The 24066-nt window shown below is 34.1% G+C and overlaps 1 protein-coding gene across 4 annotated transcripts in view; it reads left to right on the plus strand.

The window, feature by feature from the left end:
* Positions 1-24066, plus strand: part of CWC27 (CWC27 spliceosome associated cyclophilin) — a 328826-nt gene that overhangs the window by 13158 nt on the left and 291602 nt on the right. For all 4 annotated transcript variants that reach the window (XM_077117299.1, XM_077117298.1, XM_077117296.1 and 1 more), the window contains exons 3-7: positions 5021-5133; positions 14036-14179; positions 15671-15769; positions 16370-16473; positions 20059-20128. In XM_077117299.1, coding sequence (XP_076973414.1) covers positions 5021-5133; positions 14036-14179; positions 15671-15769; positions 16370-16473; positions 20059-20128 — 530 coding nt within the window. The remainder of the gene's footprint in view (positions 1-5020; positions 5134-14035; positions 14180-15670; positions 15770-16369; positions 16474-20058; positions 20129-24066) is intronic.

A 24066-nucleotide genomic window follows, 5' to 3' on the forward strand; every position in this document is an offset into this window, starting at 1 on the left:
TAGAACGAGGAATTGAAGTCAGCAATTTAGTTCTTGAGTCTGTCTATGCTATACTGATTGCTATGCTATACTGCCTCTAAATAGGGGCAAATAAAAGTAGTGATCTTGGGGACATGACTTCCTGGGACAGGGTTGAGATTTTATTCATCCAAAGGGATCATAGTTTAAAACATTGAGAAATTATGCTCACATACCTTCAAATATGACATATAGTTTCCTAATTTCCAGCCTGTACACTGAATTACTTGAGTGCCAAATGGACCTCACCACCTGGATGTCCCATGAGTATCTCAAAGTTAGCATGTCCAAAACTGAACTCATTCTTTTCCCTGCCCAGAACCTTTTCATCTTCTGTATTCCCCATCTCAGAAAATGATTTCGCCATTCCCTGGTCATCACAGTAAAAAGCTTAAAATTCTACTTACTTCCTTATCTCTCTTATTCCCCAAAATAGTCAAATACCAAATGCTTTTATTCCACAAAATGATATTATTCTACCTTGCTTCTTAGAATATGTCTTTGGATCAGCAACATCAGCAGCATCTGGTTTGAAATGCAGAATCTTGGGCCCATCCAAGACCCACAGAACCAATCTTAAAAAGGGTCCCTAGGTGATTCACTGCAAATTGAGATTGAGAAGCCTTAGACACTTGGGCACTTGGACCAGTATCTGGCATACAGCAAGGCTGCAATAAATGTCAACCATTGTTATTGTTGTAATCATTGTCATTATTGCCACCGGTATTGATGAATGTGTTCTATTTCCTCCACTTTCCTTTAAAACATTTATCTTTTTCTAGTATTATAATAGTCAGCTAATTCTTTGTAAGTGACCAATGTAAATATAGATTAATATGGCACAGGTTAATAGGAAGTTCTTAGGCTTTACGAAAGTAAAATTAATTTTAAAAATATACCAGAGAGGATAAATTAAAAGGGACAGGCTAATCACCAAAGGAGTTTTAGATAAAAAGTATCAATGACATTATATAAAAAAATTAAGCTCAAAACACAGGACTCTACAAGAAGAAACACATATAAATGATTTAAAAATGCAATTATAAGTATGTGGGCTATAGAAACAATTAGTCAAATATATATCATAACATACTATAGATAGAAGTAAAAAACTATAATGGGGCAAATAGCAGAACCATAGCAATTGAATAGAAACTGTTTCGTGTCTGCCATACATGTAAATTTCTTTTTCCAATAGTGGGGAAAATCAGGAGAATATTATGAACATGCATAATGAAATAAAGCTTTTTTTTTTCTAAATACTTATCAAAAGGATACATAAAAATTTAAGAGAACATGAGCATTGTTGCAAGTATCAAAATCTGTGATAACAATAGTAAACAAGCTACAAAGATAATCATAAATGCGCAGTTCAGCAGTGATTATTAATAGATTGCAAGAAAGTAGAAATAATGGATGTGGAAAATTTCTGGAAATTTGAAATTCTAGCCATGATAGAATACAAAATTGTAGTGTAGAGCAGGTGATGGTGGCATGGTGGCAGACTTCTCGCCTGCTCTGCCAGAGACCCGGGTTTGATTTCTGGTGCCTGCCCATGCAAAAAAAAAAAAAAAAAAGTAGTGTAGACAAATAAAAATCCTACTGTTATAGTTTGAAAGCTGCCGGAATGGGATATACCAGAAAGAGAATGGCTTTTAAAGAGGGGAATTTAAGTTGCAAATTTACAGTTCTAAGGCCTTGAAAATGTCCAAATTAAGGCACCAACAAGAGGTTACCTTCACTCAAGAAAGGCCAGTGAAGTTCAGTTTTTCTCTCTCAGCTGGGAGGGCACATGGTGACATCTGCTGGCTTTCTCTTCCAGCTTCTTGTTTCATGAAGCTCCAGAGGTCTCTGGTTGCATGGACATTGTTGGTTCTGGTAGCTCTTGTGGCTCTAAAGCTTTTTCCAAAATGGCTCCCTCTTAAAGGGCTCCAGTAAACAACCCCTTGAATGGGTGAAGATACATCTCCATGGAACCATCTAATCAAAAGTTACCATCCACAATTGGGTAGGTCACATCTCCATGGAAACAATCAAAAAGCTCCCACTCAACAATATTGAATGAAGATTAAAGCACTTGGCTTTTCTGGGGTACACTATGGATTCAAACCAGTATACCTACTCATTAAAATATATAGTGTTATAATAATTTCATTCCTCCCTCAAGAGTATAATTAGGAAAAGAAAAAAGAAGAGCTTAAAAAAAAGCAGCCAACATTACTGAAGGACTTAATAGAAAATAGGAAAAAGAACTATGCCAGTGTGGTATAATATTAAAATTTGAAAGCATTAGTAATAAAGAACTCTTTCATGTCTCCCTCCCCCAACATCTGATAAATCTGTGAGTCTTGTAGATCCTGCTTCCTGTATCTCAAGTTAGGTAATAGTCATGTTTTGTCCTGATTTTTGGAATAATAGTAGCTCTCTCAACTGTATTGTCTTCTTTTAATCTATTCTCCATGTTGGAATTTGAGTGATGTTTTGAAAAAGCAAATCTGATCATGTGCTCAGAAAATGTTGATTGTCTGGATTTAGGAAAAAGTTTTATTGTGGTAAAATAACAAAATTTGCCATTTTAACCATTTTCTAAGTGTAGAATTCACTGGCATTGGTTACATTCACAAGGTTGTACAATAGTCACTACTTTCTACTTTCAAACCTGATCACCTCAAACAGAAACTCTGTACACATTAAGCAGTAGCTCCATTCTTCTTTTCTCCTAGCCCCAGGGTAATCGCTAATCTGCTTTCTGTGTCTGTGTATTTGCCTGTTCTAGATATTTCATATAAATGGAATCATACAGTATTTGTCATTCTGTGCCTGACTTATTTCACTTAGCGTATGTTTTCAAGATTCATCCATGTTGTAGCCTTATCAGAACTTCATTCCTTTTTACGACCAAATAATATTCCATCGTATGTATGTACCACATTTCATTTACCCATTCCTTCGTGTATGGAATTGTTTCCACCTTTCGACCACCGTGAATAATGATGCTGTGAACACTGGTGCAGAAGGACCTGTCTGAGTCCAGCTGTCAGTCTTTTGTTGGGGTGTGTACCTAGGACTGGGATCGCTGTGTCATATGGTTGATTGACTGGATTTTGAATGCAGCATATTGCATCCCTAAAAGAATATTTTCATTTTATGATATGTACTGCAGTGTATTTTCTTAAAATTTGAATAGGGATTTATAGAATTTGAGCAAATAATATTAAAGGTTGACTTTACATTTTTTTTAGAACTTGATAATTCGTAGGATACTTTCAATCATCTAGTTTAATCATCAGAAACCTGTGAGTAAAATTATATTATTTCCTTTTAATGATGAGAAAATTGAGTTTAAGGTAGCCACAGCTAGTAAGAAGCCAGACTCAGAACTTCTGGTTGCCATGTACAATGTTGGTCTAACTGACTAAATGTCCACATAGGGATACAGGCTGTATACTTTTAGACTGCTTGGTTTTTACAATTTGTGTTTGTCAATCAGGGAGAACTTGTCTGTACTGGGGAGGTCTAGTGAATATAGCCCAGCAACTCTTCACTGGAAAAAGGGACTGATAAAAACAGCTGATCTTCTTTTCCCACCTTTTCCAGTATGTTCTATGTGTTCGATATAATTGTTATATTACACATCACATTTTAAAAATATAGATTTTATATCTACTTATACCTTGAAAATATAAACAATTATGAGGGTGCTAGCAAGCTACTATAAATACTTTGTGAATTATGTATGTAATTACATCAGTACAATGTCTAGCTCATTGTAGGCACTAGATAAATATTTGAAATTAAATGAGTTAGGATATTTTCATTTGCTAGTAATAGAAGACTCAAGTCAAATGGTAAAGAAATTTATCATCTTGTATGAGAATAAATCTGGTATTAGCCAGAGCTTTAAAATGGTGAACTCCCAGGAACCTACCCTCCATCTTTCTGCTCTGCAGTCCTCAGCAAGTGGTTGAATCACGACTAAACTCAATAATGGACTTCACTCAACTAACCAACTTCATCTGTTGCTACTTTGAAATATAAACTCTGATGCAAACCAACCCTAAATCCATCATTACCAAATTCTTTGCTCGTACCTTGCCACACTGAGATGCCATGCTTTGACCATATTCAAGTTAACGTTTTTTTTCCTCTTTGAAGTCTCCTTGATGGTTTTAGCTTCCAGATAGTAAGTACTATAGGAGATCATATGTGATCTCTCTTTTATATTTATGGCTTCTAAATGATATATTTTATTTATTAATAGAAATATTTAGCATCTTCTATCATTTAGCAAACTGAGAGTCTGACTGTACTCAAGTCTATATTGTGAAATTGTATATTGTGAAATTATGTACTAGGTTGATTATTTTTCTGTTTTATTTATTGAAAGTTTCTTGAGGGGACTACATTGATGGTTCTAGACCTATAATCAGTAAATAATTTTGATCTAAAGTGGGTTTGTATATTCTTTGCATATTAAGAAATTATTTTTCCATGGAAAGAAAAGGAAGAAGTAGAAAATAAGGCATTTGTCATGACCAACGTTTCTTAATCTTAGCACTCTTGACCTTTTGGGCTGAGCAGTTTTTGTTGTGGGCGCAGTACTGTGTGTTGTAGAAGGTTTAGTAGTAGCCCCACTCTACCCATCAGAAGCCAGTAGTACTGCCTCCTCCTGGTTGTAATAGCCAAAAATGTTTGCAGACTTTTCCACCTGTTTCCTGAGGGCAGAATCCCCTGTTGTGAACCACTGATCTAAACCAAAATTTTCTTATTTTTATTTTTAAAACTGTAATCAGAGTTTACAGTCTCCTAACGTTAAAAATAAAATAATATAACAACTGTGGTTTCTATAAAAATGTACATTGTTTTGGTAGATTTTCTATAATTAATTAATCAATTAATTAGGGAAGAAGATAAGATTCTCATAATTCTAACTTTATTAAATCTGATAGCTGTAGATACACTTAATCTTAGATGTTGATAAATTCTTTCTAATTTTTTACAGCTTATTATGACAACACCATTTTTCACAGAGTTGTACCTGGCTTTGTGGTCCAAGGGGGAGATCCTACTGGCACAGGGACTGGTGGAGAGTCCATCTATGGGGCCCCATTTAAGGTGAGACTGACTAATTATATTACTTATTTGCAAGTCAGCTTGGTTTGATAAATTGAAAATGTTCATGCCCCACAAGAAGAAAAGCAATTCACATTCATACACAAAATCAGGTGGGTATTTGTCACGTATTTGGGATTATATGGGTATAAGAGCAAAACTTAAACTATCAAACAGTTTTTTGAGGTTGTCTTATCATTAGGCTTTTATACTAGATTAAATTCAGGTAGAGCTAAAAGTGGTCGTGAGGAAAATATCAGAAAAGAAAACTATAAGGCAAATATTTTGGTCTTTGCATTTGATCTCTATAGCCCTCAGAACATTGTATATACTATCCTATTTTAAATCATTTTATTTAAACACTACAAGGAATTCATCCTAAATTATACACACTGGACTATTATAGCCCTTAATGCCTGTCACAATGAGAAATTACAAGGAAAATGGAATAAACAAGCAACATAGAAAAATTAGAAAAAGGTGGGAATATTTTAATCAAGAATAGGTCAGTGATTCTAAGTGTAACCATGAATTTAGTAGATCTAAGATCTTACATATAAGGAGAAAAGTTAATCTTATAGTTACGCTATTAAGAATAAGAGTGGCTCTAAGCCAACTTGACAGATAAACTCACTGCCCTCCCTGCTACATGGGAAGTGACTCCTAGGGGTGTAAATCTTCCTGGCAATGTGGGACATGACTTTTGGGGATGAGCCTAAACCCAGCATCATGGGATTGAGAAAGCCTTCTTGAATGAAGAGGGGAAGAGAAATGAAACAAAGTTCTAGTGGCTGAGAGATTTCAAGTAGAGTGAGAGAGGTCATTCTGGAGGTTATTTTTATGCATTATATAGATATCCTTTTATTAGTTTTTAATGTTTTCGAATAGCTCGAAAGAAATGTGTGAAACTGTTGAACTATAATCCATTAGCTTAGATTATTTCTTTCTTTATTTTTCATCACAGTTGAATATTCATCATCATGATCATTTCTTAGAACATCCACATCAATTCAGAAAAAGGAATAAAAAGAAAACAGAAAAAAATTCATACATACCATACCCCTTTCTAATTCACCCATTTCTAATTCATACCTACCATACCCCTTTCTATTCACCCATTTCTAATCCCTATGTTTTACTCATCTGTCCATAAGGCAGACAAAAGAAGCATCAGACACAAGGTTTTCACAATCACACAGTCACATTGCAAAAGCTATATCATTATACAATTATCTTTAAGAAACATAGTTACTGGAACACAGCTCCACGTTTTCAGGCAGTTCCCGTCTAGCCTCTCTTTTACACCTTAACTAAAAAGGTGATATCTATTTAATGCGTAAGAATAACTTCCAGGATAACCTCTCGACTGTGTTTGGAATCTCTTAGCCATTGACACTTTATTTTGTCTCATTTCTCTCTTTCCCCTTTTGGTGGAGAAGGTTTTCTCAATTCCTTGGTGCTGACTCCCAGCTCATACTAGGATTTCTGTCCCACATTGCCAGAAAAATCCACACCCCTGGAAGTCAAGTTCCATGGGAGAGGGGGAGGGCAGTGAGTTTACTTGTCGTGTTGGCTGAGAGAGAGAGAGACCACATCTGAGAAACAAAAAAGGTTCTCTTGGGGGTGACTCTAGGCCTAATTTTAAGTAGACGTAGCCTATCCTTTATGGGGATACGTTTCATATGAACAAATCCCAAGATTGGGGGCTCAGCGTATTGCTTTGGTTGTCCCCACTGCTTGTGAGAATATCAAGAATTCTCCACTTGGGGAAATTGAATTTTCCCTCTTTCTCACTATTTCCCCAATGGGACTTTGCAAATACTTTTTTATTCACTGTTCAAATCCTTTTGGGATTTATTGAGACATCACTCTGGACAAACCTACAAAGTCTCATGCCCTACTCAAGGTTTCATGTACTTATGGTGTTCAATTGAGCTTTCCACATAAGTTATATTAGGAAATGCACTAGTCAAAATGTCAATTTTGTACCAAATAAACATATTTTGCTTTAGTCTCACACAGAAGTTAAAGTTTTAAAACATTAGTTGCCATCTAATTTCAACACCCTGCATTATTGACATTCCTTTGTTCTTCTCATGCAAAACATTTTTAAATTTGTACATTTAGTCACTATCATTATACACTCTAGGCATTCCTGGATTATACCATCTCAGTCTTTATCGTATATCTTTCCTTCTAATTTCATTTGTGTCCCCAGGCCTCCTTCTCCATCATTCTCACATTCAGCTTCAGTCAGTGTTCTGCCATTATTGTATTACTGTTAGATAGTATTGTGCTGTCCACTTCTGAATTTTTACAATCAGTCCCCTTGCACAGTCTGTATCCCTTCAGTTCCAACTACCCAATGTCTACCCTATTTCTATCTCCTGATGACCTCTGTTCTTAACTGAAATTCTCCAAGTTTATTCATTCACGTTAGTTCATATCAGTGAGACCATACAGTATTTGTCCTTTTGTTTCTGGCTAATCTCACTCAGCATAATGTCCTTAAGGTCCATCCATGTTGTTACATACTTCATAACTTTATTGTCTTATAGCTGCATAATATTCCATTGGATGTATATACTACAGCTTGTTTAGCCACTCATCTGTTGTTAGACATTTAGGCTGTTTCCATCTCTTGACAATTGTAAATAATGCTGCTATAAGCATTGGTATACAAATGTCCATTTGTGTCTTTGCCCTCATGTCCTCTGAGTAGATACCTAGCAATGGTATTGCTGGGTCATATGGCAATTCTATACTTAGCTTCCTGAGGAACCACCAAACTGCCTTCCACGGTGATTGTACCATTTGACATTCCCCCCAACAGTGGGTAAGTGTGCCTCTTTCTCCATATCCTCTCCAGCATTTGTCGTTTTTTATTGATAATGGCCATTCTGGTGGGTGTGAGATGGTATCTCATTGTGGTTTTGATTTGCATTTCCCTATTAGGGAAGTTGAGCATCTTTTCATCTGTCTTTTGGCCATTTGTATTTCCTCTTCTGAGAAGTGTCTGTTTAAGTCTTTTGCCCATTTTGTAATTGGGTTGTCTGTCTTTTTGTTGTTGAATTGAACAATCTCCTTATGTATTCTGGATACTAGAACTTTATCAGATATATCGTTTCCAAATATTGTCTCCTGTTGTGTAGGCTATCTTTTTACTTTCTTGAAGAAGTTCTTTGATGCACAAGTGTTTAATTTTGAGGAGTTCCTATTTCTTTCTTTCCTTCTTCAATGCTTGTGCTTTGGGGGTAAGGTCTAGGAAACCGCCTCCTGTTATAAGATTTATAAGATATTTTCCTCTAACAGTTTCATGGTCTTAGATCTAATGTTTAGTTCTTTGATCCATTTTGAGTTTATTTTTGTATAAGGTGTGATGTATGGATCCTCTTTCATTCTTTTGCTTGTGGATACCCAGTTCTCTAAGCACCATCTATTGAAGAGACTGTTCTGTACCAGGGGAGTTGGCTTGACTGCCTTATCAAAGATCAATTGTCCATAGATGAGAGGGTCTATATCTGAACATTCTATTCAGTTCCATTGGTTGGTATATCTATCTTTATGCCAGTACATTCTGTTTTGACCACTGTAGCTTCATAATACGCCTTAAAGTCAGGTAGCGTGAGACCTCCAACTTCATTTTTCTCTCTCGGGATACTTTTAGCTATTCGGGGCACCCTGCCCTTCCAGATAAATTTGGTTATTGGTTTTTCTATTTCTGAAAAGTAAGATTTTGGAATTTCAGTTGGTATTGCATTGAATCTGTAAATCAGTTTAGGTAGAATTGACATCTTAGCTATATTTAGTCTTCCAATCCATGAACATGTATGCCCTTCCATTTATTTACATCTTCTGTGATTTCTTTTAACAATTTCTTACAGTTTTCTCTGTGTAGATCTTTTGTCTCTTTAGTTAAATTTATTCCTAAATATTTTATTCTTTTGGTTGCAATTGTAAATGTTTTTTTCATGATTCCCCCTCAGATTGTTCATTACTAGTGTATAGAAACACTACAGATTTTTGAGTGCTGATCTTGTAACCTGCCACTTTACTGTACTCATTTATGAGCTCTAGTAGTTTTACTGTGGATTTTTTGGGGTTTTCAACATATAGTATCATATCCTCTGCGCCCAGTGAGAGTTTTACTTCTTCCTTTCCAATTTTGTTACCTTGTATTTCTATTTCTTGTCTAATTGTTCTGGCTAGAACTTCCACAGTATTGAATAATAATGGTGATAGTGGACATCCTTGTCTTGTTCCTGATCTTAGGGGAAATGTTTTCAGTTTTTCCCCATTGAGGATAATGTTAGCTGTGGGTTTTTCATATATTCCCTTTATCATGTTGAGGAAGTTCCCCTCTATTCCTATCCTCTGAAGTGTTTTCAACAGGAAACACTTGAATTTTGTCAAATGCCTTTTCTGCATCAATCGAGATCATCATGTGGTTTTTCTGCTTTGATTTGTTATAGGGTATTACATTAATTGATTTTCTTATGTCGAACCATCCTTGCATAGCTGGGATGAATCCTACTTGGTCATGGTGTATAATTCTTTTCATATGCTGCTGTATTTGATTTGTAATAATTTTGTTGAGGATTTTTGCATCTATATTCATAAGAGAGATTGATGTGTAGTTTTCTTTTTTCATAATATCTTTGTCTGGCTTTGGTATGAGGGTGATGTTGGCTTCATAGAATGAGTTAGGTAGCTTTCCCTCCTCTTCAATTTTTTTGAAGTGTTTGAGCAGGATTAATACTAATTCTTTCTTGAATGTTTGGTAGAATTCACATGTGAAGCCATCTGGTCTTGGGCTTTTCTTTTTGGGGAGCTTCTTAATGACTGATTCAATTTCTTTTCTTGTGATTGGTTTGTTGATGTCATCTGGTTCTCTCGAGTCAGTGTTGGTTGTTCATGCCTTTCTAGGAGGTTGTCCATTTCATGTACGTTGTCGAGTTTATTAGCATAAAGTTGTTATAGTAACCTCTCTTCCTTTATTTCTGTGGGGTCAGTGATTACGTCTCCTCTTCCATTTCTGATTTTATTTATTTGCAGCCTCTCTCTTCTTTTTGTCAACCTCGCTAAGGGTCCATCAATCTAATTGATTTTCTCATAGAATGAACTTCTGGCTTTGTTGATTTTCTTGATTGTTTTCATGGTCTCGATTTCATTTATTCCTGCTTTAATCTTCATTATTTCTTTCCTTTTGCTTGCTTTGGGGTTAGTTTGCTGTTCTTTCTCTAGTTCTTCCAAGTAGACAGTTAAATCCTTGATTTTTGCTCTTTCTTCTTTTTTTATATAGACATTTAGGGCAATAAATTTCCCTGTGCTACATCCCAGCTTTGATTCTTGAAGATGATTGTATAACTATATAGCCTGTACAGTGTGATATTGTGATTGTGAAAACCCTGTAGTGGACACTCCCTTTATCCAGTGTATGGACAGATGAGTAAAAAAATAAGGACAAAAATAAGTAAATAATAGAGGGGGATAAGGGATATGGGATATTTTGGGTGCTCTTTTTATTTTTATATTTTATTTTTGGAGTAATGAAAATGTTCAAAAATTTATTGTGGTAATGAATGCACAAGTATAGGATGATACTGTGAATTACTGATTGTACACTTTGGATGATTATGTTTGTGACCATATCTCAATAAAATTGCATAAGAAAAAAATAAGAGTGGGTTCAAGTAAAAGCTAAAATTATGTTTATTATTAATCTGATGGCACCAGTATCATGTTCTTTGAATGAAGAAATATCAGTATCTTTTATTTTTTTATTAGTAGAAATTCCATTTTTATAGTGAAATAGAAAAGAATAGCACTTACCATCATTTTGAAAAGATTTTTGAGAGCAAATTAAAGAAAGGGGCAAAACTCACTTTGACTGCACAATTAGCAGAGTAAGAGAAACTGAGGGACAAGTATACTATACACATAGGTATTTCCACATAGTTTTTGAGCTGTGGGGATGCAAATCATATCAGTGTTAGAATAACTCAATTTGTTACTGGAACTAGAAAAACAAATTAAATCTAAGCAAATTTCTTACTGAGGGTTAGTCAACAATGTCATTTTCACATAAGGAAGGAGAGTATATTAAATGAGCTAGTCCATGTCCTGAGATTTTTCTTTAGCTGTTCAAAAACAGCTTCTTTTTCAGAGGTGGGGCTTAGATGCTCAACAAGAAGTTGCCTATTTCCTTTCTTTCTTGATTATATCTTTTTAGTTTGTTTTTGCCTGATAGTTTAAAAAAAAATCAGTTTTTCCCCGTGTTTTTATCATCAGATTTCCTGAATTTTGATAGAGTATTTATTGATAGAGAGTATATTATTTTTGTAGACTTATTATAGTTTAAATTTAATTTGAAATTTATCTGCTAATTCAAAGACTTGGTTGGCATTTGGTATCAAATATCCCTTCAGAAAATATCATTATGAATAGGAAGAGTAATGTATTTAATGTGATCATTTTCTATAGCTCTTTAGTGGTGTGACCATGAAGTAAGGTGGTGTTTATGGAACAATGTACCAGACTGATGTGATGAAATTGATAGTTTTGATTTTGGAAGACAAGGGTCTGGTGTTTCAGTTTTGTGTTGTAACCTGTCTGAAGTTTCTTAAGGTGATGTCCAACATCATTGATAAGTGTGTGGGTGGTTTGTTATTTGGTTTGGGAAAGTGAGTTTTTCTGTCTTTTTTTTCTTAGTTGATTCTTTTAACTGAGAGAAGCAGACCAGATGAAGAAAATATTCTATTTCTTATAGCAATTTTTTCTTTTACCACATTAGTTATTACCTGCGTTTTGTTACTAGCAGGACACACTTTTCTTATTTAGTGCTTCAGTTTTCACTCACGTATTTTGTTTCTAATCATTTCAGTTATGGGTTGCTTGATCAGATGATGATGGTTGCCTACTTTAAATAGGTTTACCATTTTTTGGGGGTAAATCTTATAAAAATCTTATAAAAATAAGATATGATCATTCTTAAGATCTGGTTCTGTCTCTTAACTCCATAATTTCCTTCTGCTACTTCTGTGATATTACTCTATTATTGAGAATAAATGGTATCTAGTTATTATTTTATGAATAAAATTTTAGTCTTTTGTTAACCATTCATAATAAAGATTCTATAAAAGAGAATCCATCTTTCTCCATTCATTCATTATCTATCTCTTTCTACCTACCTACCTGCCTACTATCCCTCTCCATCCATCCAACCATCCATGATTATCCATCATTTAGCTATCTATCTAAAAATTAAAAAAAAGAAAACAATTCCACTCACAATACATTAAAAAGAATAATTAAAAAAAGGAATTCTCACACACACACACACACACACACACACACACACACACACACGAAGCAGTACTGAGTTCTAGGGACATGAGGTGCTATGAGGTGCTACCACTGCTGCATTTCTAATTGCTCCTTCACACCCAGGTCCTAACAAGGACGGACACCTGCTCGTTAATACTTCCCTCCTCTACAACAAAAGAACCCTGCTTTTGAAAACTTGCCAACTCTAGGATCCAGTAGAGTGAGTTTAGTCCGTCAACTTCAGAGTTATTACTGTAAGGGCAGTTCTTGAATCTACCGTCTTAGCCTTTAGTTTTTGTTTGTCAGATCTGTATTTATTTTTCCCTCTTTCTGTTTTTATCTTGTAAGTTACCCTTACTGATACTATTCAATTTTTTTTTTTTTTTTTTTTTAGCCAAACAGAACTTCAAATGCTTTTACAATACGGGAATTTCTGACGATTTTGTATTCATATTAATTGGGTAGAGTGTCTGGAGTTTCCTTTCATCCTCACTGGTTTGCTCTGGGAATCTTGAGAAAAATGCTTGAACTGTTTGTTTTAGTGTCCGAGTGTTATTGCCCTTAGAAAATGTGGAATGGCTGTTAAAAAGTCTCAGATGTCACTGTTGGACTGTTTTTATTTTACCAGGTACGATTCTCATGATCTTAAAGCCTCAGTCTAGTCGGAAACATTCCTCTATTCTATTATTTGTTGTAACATTATAGCTTTTCTTATTGATTCTTTTCTAATCGGTGAATTTGCTTTATTGTTTTAGGGTCGTGCAGTTATCTTGTGAGTTTTCAGTTGTCATTTTTAATGCAGATTGTATTCTAGATAGTTGTGATCCTTTGAGTTCAGTTTTCTTAAAAATTATTTGTTAAAGAAAAGTAACTTTATTTCTGGAATACATTGATTACATACCTAAATTATAAATGAGTCTAGTGTGAGGTCTGGATGGAAATTCTGTGAAGACACCAGTGTATATGTTATGTGGCCTATCCTAGCAGGAAAATTACCTTAGAAAGGCTTGTCCCTGCTTTTTAAAAACAAGCAAATGTGATTAGTGCCATTTTAGAAAAGATTTAATTTAGGACTTTAAAAAACACAGATCATGTAACAATCATAGTAGATTGCTAGAATTAAAAAAGCAAGAAGAAAACAATTGTTCCTTGACAATTAGAATGGAGGCAGGGCGGGGCATTAGTTCAAGACTCCACCATGATTCAAAGGTCATTTTCTTGGAGAAATTATAGACGGTTCTAAAAGTTTAGTTGATTTTGAGTGTATGAAGACTAAGTGAATATTTTTAGAAATCCATTCCCCTTTTTGTACCCTTTCTCCATGTGTCAGAATTCAACTTGCTACAAAATGGGCTAAATTAACAGAGCATATTTAGAAGATACTTAAAAGATGTGAAGTCAAATTCAAAAGCATTGAAGGGATAGTAAATATTGGATTTGATTACCCTTGAAAATTAGTTAAGTAAAAAAAACTTCACATCATTTAGCTCCTTGCTGGTAATTGTACAACTAAATATGAAGGGTCTTTTTACAATATAATGTAGGTCGTTCACTGAAACTTTTCCTTTTTGTGCTTCAGGATGAATTTCATTCTCGGTTGCGTTTTAATCGGAGAGGACTCGTTGCCATGGCAAACGCTGGCCCTCATGATAATGGCAGTCAGTTTTTCTTTACACTGGGTCGAGCAGATGAGCTTAACAATAAGCACACCATCTTTGGAAAGGTTAGTGTCCAATTATTTTAAATCTGTGGTTTGGTTTAGTTAGTATTTAGTCTTCTGTTATAAATACACTTAACTTCTTTAAGAATAAGTTATAAAATTTTTCCCTAGAATATTTACCTGTTATTTCCAAAAATGATGGAATAGATTCCTATGAGAATCTCTATATAATGAACTGTGTATACAACCATATAATGAACTATGAAGGACCACTTCAACTCTTTTCTATGTGTTTCAAACAAGTAAGTCATTGGTTACAGCTTTAGAATTTGTCACCCAGCCAATGTTGTTTTTACATTTTTAGAGACACCTAGGTAATAAAATTTAGCAGTTTAAAGTTTGTTTTGTAAATGGTGAATTCTTTATATTTAAAGTACAAGTTGTACTGATGTTGAATTTTTTTACTGAGAATGTTATTTTGAACAGTGCCTATTTAATCCTCCTCACATTTAATGTCATATCAGAGAATGCCCTTTCTATTGAACTTTCAACATCTTTTAATTAAACAGGGATTCTGAAGGTTTTCTCTGTTAGTCTACTGCCTTCCTATCTATTTCAAGCTTCCATTTTAGATTTCACTAGTGTATCAGCTCCCTCTGCTGGTTGAAAAAGAATGGTTTTCCCCATAGCCTAGGTAAAACTGGATTTTATGATGATGAAAAGGAAAAACAAAATTAGCAACAAGTGGAAAACTGCTGTTATTTAAAAACTCTTGAGAAATGATGGGTGAAAGGAGTCAAGCTGTAAGCATGAAATGCAGTCTTGTTGCTTAATATTTAACAACATGGATTAAGAAATATGTATTGGTGCATTCTTTCTACCCACTCTGCCCTAAGTAGCCTCATGTTCATAGATTCCCTTCATATTATTTCTTAAAAATATGAATGTACAGCAAAATGAAAATTGGGTTGCCATTGTGCATCATTTTTTAACAGTCGATATTATATAACTTATACATTAGAGAAAAAGTATAACATAGTTGTCAGAAAGCAGAAGGAACTTCAGTGGGGCTCTATAACTTCTTTAAGCCTCAATTTTCTTATCTGTAGGAAAAGAAAAATGATGGTACCTACTTGTAGGATGTTTGTGAGGGTTAGGTAAGATAATATCTCAACACACTTACCACAGGGATTAGTTTTTATTGTTGTTATTTTACTATTCTACCCTGTTCTAAGGTCTAAATTTGTTTATGATATTTGAATAAAAAGTTGCTGTTCAGTAGGAGATTATTTTGTATTGTATTTTTATTTTTAATAAAACTGATATTAAGTATATATTGGAATTTTCCAGGAAACTGATTGAAAGATTGAACTTCATCTTTGCTTTTTCCCTTTGAGATGAAGTTGTTTTATTTGTATTATTAAATGCATATGACTTTATATAATAATATTAAATTCCCTTTTCATTATTTAAAAAATATTTTTAAAAATCCCACCTTACTTTAAAGAATGAATGCAGTGATATTTGTAATAAATTTTCATTTTTATTTGATAGGTAACAGGGGATACAGTATATAACATGCTAAGACTGACAGAAGTAGACATTGATGATGAAGAAAGACCACGTAATCCACACAAAATAAAAAGTTGTGAGGTAGGAACATAATCATTATGAGATTTAGTGCTTAATAGTCATTTAAGAGGAGTTGATAAAATTGGATGAAGACTTTATATATATAAATTAATAACAGAACCCAGGTTTTATCTCTGTAGTTTATTTAAGCATAATTTCTGATTAAGAATTTTTTTTAATTGAAGGTTTTGGATTCAAAGTTGAAATTTTAACTGATAAACTGATGAATTAAAAGACTCATAATTGAAAGCTAGGAGAATTAGGTTTTTTTAGCCCAGTGAAGTGGCTTGATAGGAAGCAGGGTCTTTAAGAGCATTTGATTTGGAATCAAGACATCTGAGTTTTTTGTACCTGAGTTTTTTGTATCATTTAAGTTTTCCTGAATATTTTTTCTCTTTTGTAAATAGGGATAAAATCTTCCTTAACAACAGATAGGATTGTTAGGACACTCTAATGAGACCATGTAAGTGGAAGTACTTTATGTACTATATGTATTACTATCCAAATAATGGTTATGTAGGGAAAAGTATAGACACCAAGGTCAACACAGTTAAATGCTGGTTTTAATTGTTTGTGAAATTTCAAAACTGAATAATCTTTTCAAAATATTTCTTTTCATAGGTTTTGTTTAATCCTTTTGATGACATCATTCCAAGGGAAATTAAAAAGCTGAAAAAAGAAAAACCAGAGGAGGAAGTAAAGAAGTTGAAACCCAAAGGCACAAAGTAATCTATATTAGGAAGATTTTTCTTCAGCTTGAAAAGCAACACTAATTCAGTTGTTGGTTCAATTTATTTCCACATCTGACAATTATTCACTACCTAACGAAAGGAGAGAGCTGAATTATGTGTGTGTGTTTTCTAAATGAGCATATCTTGTATTCAAAGTACAGTATATGTCTTAAACTTAAGCTGAAAAAGTTTTCTCTCTCAGAAGTCCGTATGAAATTTGTTAACAAATAGATAACTATTTTATGATCACTATACCAATTATTTATATAGATCAGTTGTGGAGAACCTTTTTTGATTTTTACTTGTTTTTAAATTAATATATATTTATTATAAACAACTTGGAAAGTAGAAAAAGTATAAAGTATATTTTAAATGACTGCCGAATTGTCTCATTTATTTAACTTTTTTGCTGCTATGAAAATTAACCTTATTAAGAATATATTTATACTTAGGTTATTTCTATATTTTGAATTATTTCCCAAGGATAGTTTCCCAAAGGAGAAATTTCTTTTTTAATAAGTTTCAGTATTTTGTGGACAGTATTCTTTATATCACTAACTTTGTCTGTTTCATTAAAATGGGTATAGATTTCAACTTATTCTTTTACTGAATTGTGGCATCTATATTAGGAATTTTATTGAACTTGGAATCACGCAGTTCTAAGTATAATTTTGCTTAACCCAGTTAATAAGAGCTCATTTTATAAAATGGAGATGTTAATTAAGTACAATATCTCATTGTTATGCAGATTAAATTAGAAGGGATTTCTGAAAAGACACAATAGAGTAGGTGTTCAGTACATACTAGATTTTTTCCTTATTATACTACAAAATAAGTAAATCAGTTGATTTTGTAAACTGTCAGACACGAGCTAGATACCTTAATAATTTTTTATTATATTATATATATTATATTATAATAGTTTATGCTTTATGGCAGAGTAACTTCTTAAGTAGCTAAATATTTGATTTACCTTTTTTTATTTATTTCAACTAATTTATCTCTGTATGAAAGATCAGTCATACTCATGTACATATTTTATCACTAATTTATCTTGACAACAAGGTCAAAAGCATTTCATTTTTAAGAAAAATGTATAGCAAATGTATTATAGGAATGCTGTGGTAATTGATTACATCTATTTTTTGAAAAAACAATACTCTTTGATTGCCACATCTTTTATTTTTCCAATATTTGTGAGAGAGTTTTAATAACTTCTCTTACTCGGGATTTCTTACTTTATTTTAAAGGATCAAAGCAAACAAACTTAGTTTTTTCTCTCCATGGGCTATTTTTCAGTTAAATTTATTGCTGACTTTTTTTGTCTGACAATTTTATGTAACATTATTTTAAAATATTAAGACATATTTTGGAAGATAGTAGATTAATTGCTTCCCACTTAAGTGCTTTTTTGGGCTATATATTTATTAGTTTCTCAGAAGTCTCCATTTTGCTACCAGTTTTCATAACTATAAAAAGCTTACCTGCCTCCATCATGCTTGACTCAGACATTTAATGGTAGTGCTCAGGAGGGATTTCTGGTCATTAGGTTAGCCTAGCAAATATGCAATGTCTGTGGTCTGAAACCAAAATTGTAGCTTTTTTTTTGTTTGGTTTTTTAAAAGTCTTTTTAATTTTTTATTATGAAATCTAAAATACATACACAAAAGCAATGTATTTCAAAGTACATTGTAACAAGTAGTTGTAGAACAGATTTCAGAGTTTGATGTGGGTTAAGGTTTCACAGTTTTAGGTTTTTCCTTCTAGCTGCTGCTCCAAGACACCGGAGACTGAAAGAAATACCATAATGATTCAGTAGTCATCCTCATTTGTTAAATCCTATCTTCTCTGTTATAACTCCTCCTCTCCTTTGATCCTTCTCCCAATCTTTAGGGGTATTTGGACTCTACCTTTTCTAACTTTTTCATGTTGGAAAAGGGTGTCAATAATATGGGATGGGGGATAGAACTAGTTCATGTTCTTGAAGAGGCTGGTGCCTCTAGATTTCAGGACTTCCCTGGCCTAGGAACCCAATTGGAGGTTATAGCTTTCTAAAGCAGTCTTAGTATGTGAAACTGTGGAATCTCAGATAAACCCCTATGTGTTCTTTAGGGTTAATAGGAATGGTTTTGGTTGGGGTTTGGTAAACTCCAGTAATTAGCAATATCTAACTGAAGCTAGTGTAAGAGTAGTCTCCAGAATAGCCTCTTGACTCTATTTAAAATCTCTTAGCCACAGATACCTAATTCTGTTACATTTCTTTCCCCCTTTTAATCAGGAAGATGTCGTCAATCCCACGGTGCCTGGGCCAGACTCATCCCTGAGAGCATGTCCCATGTAACCACGGAGACTTTTGCCCCTAGATGTCATGTCCCATGTAGCGGGGAGGGTAATGATTTTGCTTGCAAAATTGGACTTGGAGAGAGAGAGGCCACACCTGAGCAATAAAAGGGGTTTTTCTGGAAGAAACAGTTAGGTGTAGTTATAGGTAGACTTAGCTTCTCCACTACAGAATTAAGCTTCACAAGAACAAGCGTGAAGATCAAATTAAATTTGGAATCCTTAATGTTTGAGACGGTATCAGGGGTTAAAGCTCAATAGTTTAGTATTTTTTCTTCTGTACCTCAAAGGACTTTGCCAATACATTTTTTTTTTAAGATTTGTGTGTGTGTGTGTGTGTTTAAAATATTTTTATTGAGAAATAGCCATACATGTACAGTGCAGCCATATTATACAATCAGTGCCAATGCTTTTTAATTATGTGCCCAACATATTCTGGGATGTATCTGGGTATAGCCTTAAGCTATGTAGAATTACAAGCCCTCATTCCCTTTTTGGGTTCCTTGAGTTTGGATTGTTTAAATGAGCTATCCAGATAGGTTAAATTAGATTATGTACTACAAAAATTTAAGTTTCGGATAAAATAATCCCCTCATACTTGGGGCTCATACAGTAGGTGAAGTTCTAAAATACAGACGTCATCCTTATTCCTGTATTCTAATTCATCTTATTATCAACCCATCAGCTTTGTTCTTATCTTTCACTGATGCCTGATCTCTTTTTTTGGTTTCTTTAACATTTGTGGTATGTGGCAATGCTGACTTTCAGAGCTGCAGAACTCCAGCTCTGAGTCTTAGGTGTCACACGGGTAGTTAAAGTTCCAGGGAGATAACAGGTTATACATACTATATATGACACAGCATCTCAAAATCTAGAGATAGCATTAACAGCTCTGGGCTAAATGTGACTGCTATAAAAGCTTATAATCTAGGCCCCATTTTCGTGTAGGTGTTTTCTAAAAGAGACCATACAATATTTGCTTTTTTGTTTCTGGCTTATTCTGTACCACATTATGTCCCCAAGATTCATTTTCCTTGCTGCATGCTTCATGACTTTGTTCCTTTCTGTAGCAAATCTTGGCTTTTATATAAAATCTTTAGTCTATTTTCTGCTGAATGCCAGCTAATACCATCTTTTGTTAAATTGTCAGAATATGTTTATTCTCGTAAATTCTGTTCTGTTGCCTTAAAATAGGATATTATGTTTAACTTTTCATTCTTTTTTCCTATTTTTAATTAGAAATTTTAATTTACTTTCCTTTGGAGAGGAAGCTGAAGAAGAAGAGGAGGAAGTGAATCGAGTTAGTCAGGTAAAACTAATTTGTCTTTTATACTAAATTTAGAAAGAGGTTAACCTCTATTTTTGTATCACCTCTATTTCTGGCACAGCACATTTCACGTTACACACTCAGTAAGTATTTGTTGAATTGATTAGTAAAATGATTTGTGTAGATATTTGCAACTTCTGAGATGATTTAACTTCTTAAACTTGTAGTTTTTTTTTAATCTGGGCATTTAAAAAATCTGGCAGAATTATAGTTAAATTTTTTAATGGTTCAACTTTTTAATTCAGATTTTAATTGCTGTTTGTTTAATTGGTTTGCTACGTGATAAACCAAAACTTCTGTATACACATTTTGATGTTATTTATACATACTTGTTTATTTCATTAATCCTCATAATAACCCTTTGAGACAAATACTTTATTATCCCCCTTTTAGGTACCAGTGTGTTAAAGTATAGAGAGGTTAAAATTTTTTCAAAGTCACATAAATAAAAAGTAGTTAGAGCTGGGATTTGAACCCACGCCTATTTAACTGTAAAATCCATGTCTTTGGATTATACATTGCTTCCTGGCTTCTTAGCTCACCACACACCTTTAAGTATGGTTTTCCTTATATCACTTTAATTGCAATACTCATTGTTGACACACTTACAGTACCTTGTCATTGTTTAGAGCAGTGATTCTGATATGCACGTTCCCAGAAAATCTTCAAGAGATTTCTCAAATTCATACCCCCAAAGATTCTGATATGCCTTTCTTTCTTGAAAATCGGTGAACACTGAGATCTAAAGGATTTAGTTTAAGGTTCTTATGATAGTAATTAAAGCTATAACTTAGCACTGCCTTATTTGCATAACATAGTTGCCTATTTCTTACCAACACTAATGATAACATTGACTCAAAAGCAGAATATTGGCACCCCTGTCTTTATCTTTATCCGTGTGTTTCCCTCATCTGTGAGTATGATTTTGGTAAGCTATTGTTGGCTTTTATTGGAAGCAGTAAGCATACTTACTTGTTTCACTTGCGTTAAAATGGAATTAGAATGGGCAATGTGTAAGAAATAATTTTGGTCATAATTTATTCTCATTCTGTACACTATTCTTGAGTAATCTGTTTGATCCCATGGGTTCAATTATCATGTGTACACTGACATTCCCAACTCCAGAAGATAGATAAGGCCAGATATTTCTTATAGGCTCTTGTCCCTCATTTCAGGTTGCCTTTAGGGAACGTCTCTATTTTAAATGTGGAAACTAAATTCATCTTCATGTGAAAACCTCCTTTTCACTTTATTCTTTATCAGCATCATTAATCACTGATTGATTCACAATCAATCAATATCATCAATCACCTCAACATCTCTAGAATCTCTTCTTTCCTTTATCTTTTTTTATTGTATGCTGTATGGTGGGGTCACATTTCATTATCTTTCCATGTGAGTATCCTGTTATTGTGGCACCATTTTGTTGAATTTTTTGTTTGTTTTTTGGGAAGTACATGGACCAGGGTTCAAACCCGGGTCTCCCGCATGGCAGGCAAGAATTGTACCACTGAACTGCCCTTGCACCCCTCTATCTTTTACCACCCACATCCAGCTAGTTGCTTGTTTGTGTTTTCCTTTGTTACCTACATGTTACTTTTATTTAGTTAATGTTTAGTGAATATTGGATGAATTAATGTTTACTTGCTTCTCATCTTACCTTCTAGATATCTTTTGGACTTATGCTTCAGTTTTACTGTCACTATCTTACTTCCAAGCCCTCGTTTATCTCTAACTTGGGTTTTTGCAGTGAGGCCCCCCTCTCTGCTCTTTAGACTTCTTCCTAACAGTTTATCCCCTTATAGAGTAAATTTTTTTAAATGTAAATCTGATATTTCCTCCCTCAATCAATACCTCCCCTCTCTCTCCATCTGTCCTTTCCTTTCTCCCTCCTCCCCTTCCATCCTTCTTCCCTTTTTCCCTCCCTTCCTTCTATTCATTTATTTTCACTGCTTAAAATCCCTTTGTGGTTAACTACTGTTTTTAGGATCAAGTCCAGATTCCTTGGCCTTTCATACCTGGCCCTTCCTGGTTTGGCCCCTGCTGACTTCACCAGCCACAAGCTTCTCTACTTGTACTCAGCCAAATTGACTTGCAGGGAAGCCTTGCATTTGTGAGGAATGTATCTCAAAACATTTGAAAAATACAGGCAATAAAGTATTTTGAAAAGTACTGATTTGGAATGGCAAATATAGAATAATAAAGTCTCATTAAGAAGGTTTATTGGGAAGTCAACCAGGCTTATTCATTAAGTGGTTCGTTCTTGAGCACCAGTCTTGCATTATTCATGATTCATATTTGTGCCTCAGCTAAATGAAAGATTTACTGAATGTTATGGTCCTGTAGGACTATTTGTGAATGGACAAAACCAGAGTATTAGATCCGGGAATTGCCAGGGTTTTCTTTGTTGATGTTTTGCAAATCTGTCAGTTTTTCTTGCACACCTGTGCCTCCCCTTCCACCACCATTTCACTGGCTTGGTGTGTGCTCCCTATTTGATTTAGCTAACTTTTAGTTTTAGATTAAGAATTAGCTCTGCTATTACCTACAACTTCACCCAGGCTCTGCGAGGTACTTTTTTGGTATGACCCCATGGTAATCTGTCTGTGTCCACCAAAGCATTTATACTGTATTGTAATGATTTATGTTCTCATCTTCTAACTGTGCTAAATATTTATTTTATGTAATCCCTATAATAACCCTGTGATATGTGTTATTCTTATTTTGAAGATGAAGAAACTGATCAGAGAGATTGTCATTTGTCTAAAATTTTGTAATTAGGAGGTGAAAGAGCCAGAATTTCAAACTTAGATTTTTTTTTATAGTTACTTAAGTCTCTAATATAACCATGAAGGAGCAGAAGCTGCCTCCTTCAAACCCAAGCCATCTGGAAGGCTGGTGAGAAATTTCGCTGGTGGCTTCGCATTCTGGGGTAGGAGGCGGCTGTGCTCAGTGCAGTTGCCTGATTCCCTTCCCTAACTCCCAGAGGATCTGTATAGTAACTTGGACAACCTTGGAGAGCAAGGGTGAGAGAAAGGAGTTTTTCCATCCGTCTTTGTTGTTGCAATTAAATTACTCTGAGATTACTATCACTAGGAAATTCATTTGAATTTTCTCTATTTGTAGTAACAGCATGTGTTAAATGTTGAAAGCCTATCTTTCTGTGGCTGCTTTCTGTTGGATAAAGTAGAAAAAAATATATGTTTAAGTTACATTGAATATCGTGAACTTGGTACTCCAAGAGCAGTTTGTGTTTGCAATAAGATTGAAATGTGAAAGGATACTTCCACAAATACTGCTACCTTGTCCTTTATTTTGTCTCAAACCTGAGAAACATTTAAAACAATAGAAAGACTAAATCATTCCTGTTTACCAAAGAAATTGAAACCCTCAGTCCATTATCGAATGACTATTATTATGACCCTGTCATTGTGTCATCGTATTTCTCTCATCTGACTCTGTAATAGGGGGTCACTGTAATAAAATTATCATCAAATGTTTGTATCTGACTCAAATCAGTATCTCTAGCCTATTTTCTTTTCTTTTCTCCAGGTACCTTGTCGGCATTTGGAGATACTCTGTTTGAATGTCTTACTAGTTACCTAAATCTTAACTCATTACCTTTTCTTCCCAAACTTATACCTATTCTGTGATTTCTATTTCTATTTCCTGGTACAAGTATCTTCTAATGCAGAATTTTAGATTCAGTTCCGACTTTTTTCTCTGCATTGCTAGGTTGAATGTGGTAAGAATTTTTCATTCACAATATATCTCAAATTTATCTCTTCCTCTTAATTTATTTTGCTGCTACCCTAGTTCCGTTCTTTATTATTTCTAGTCTGTGCTGTTTCACTTGTGTACAAACCAGTCTCCTATCTCCCTTCTCTTTTTTACTTTGCACAAATGGCCATCAGAATAGT

This window comes from Tamandua tetradactyla, chromosome 9 (genome assembly GCF_023851605.1).
Source record: "Tamandua tetradactyla isolate mTamTet1 chromosome 9, mTamTet1.pri, whole genome shotgun sequence".
NCBI classification, from domain to species: domain Eukaryota; kingdom Metazoa; phylum Chordata; class Mammalia; order Pilosa; family Myrmecophagidae; genus Tamandua; species Tamandua tetradactyla.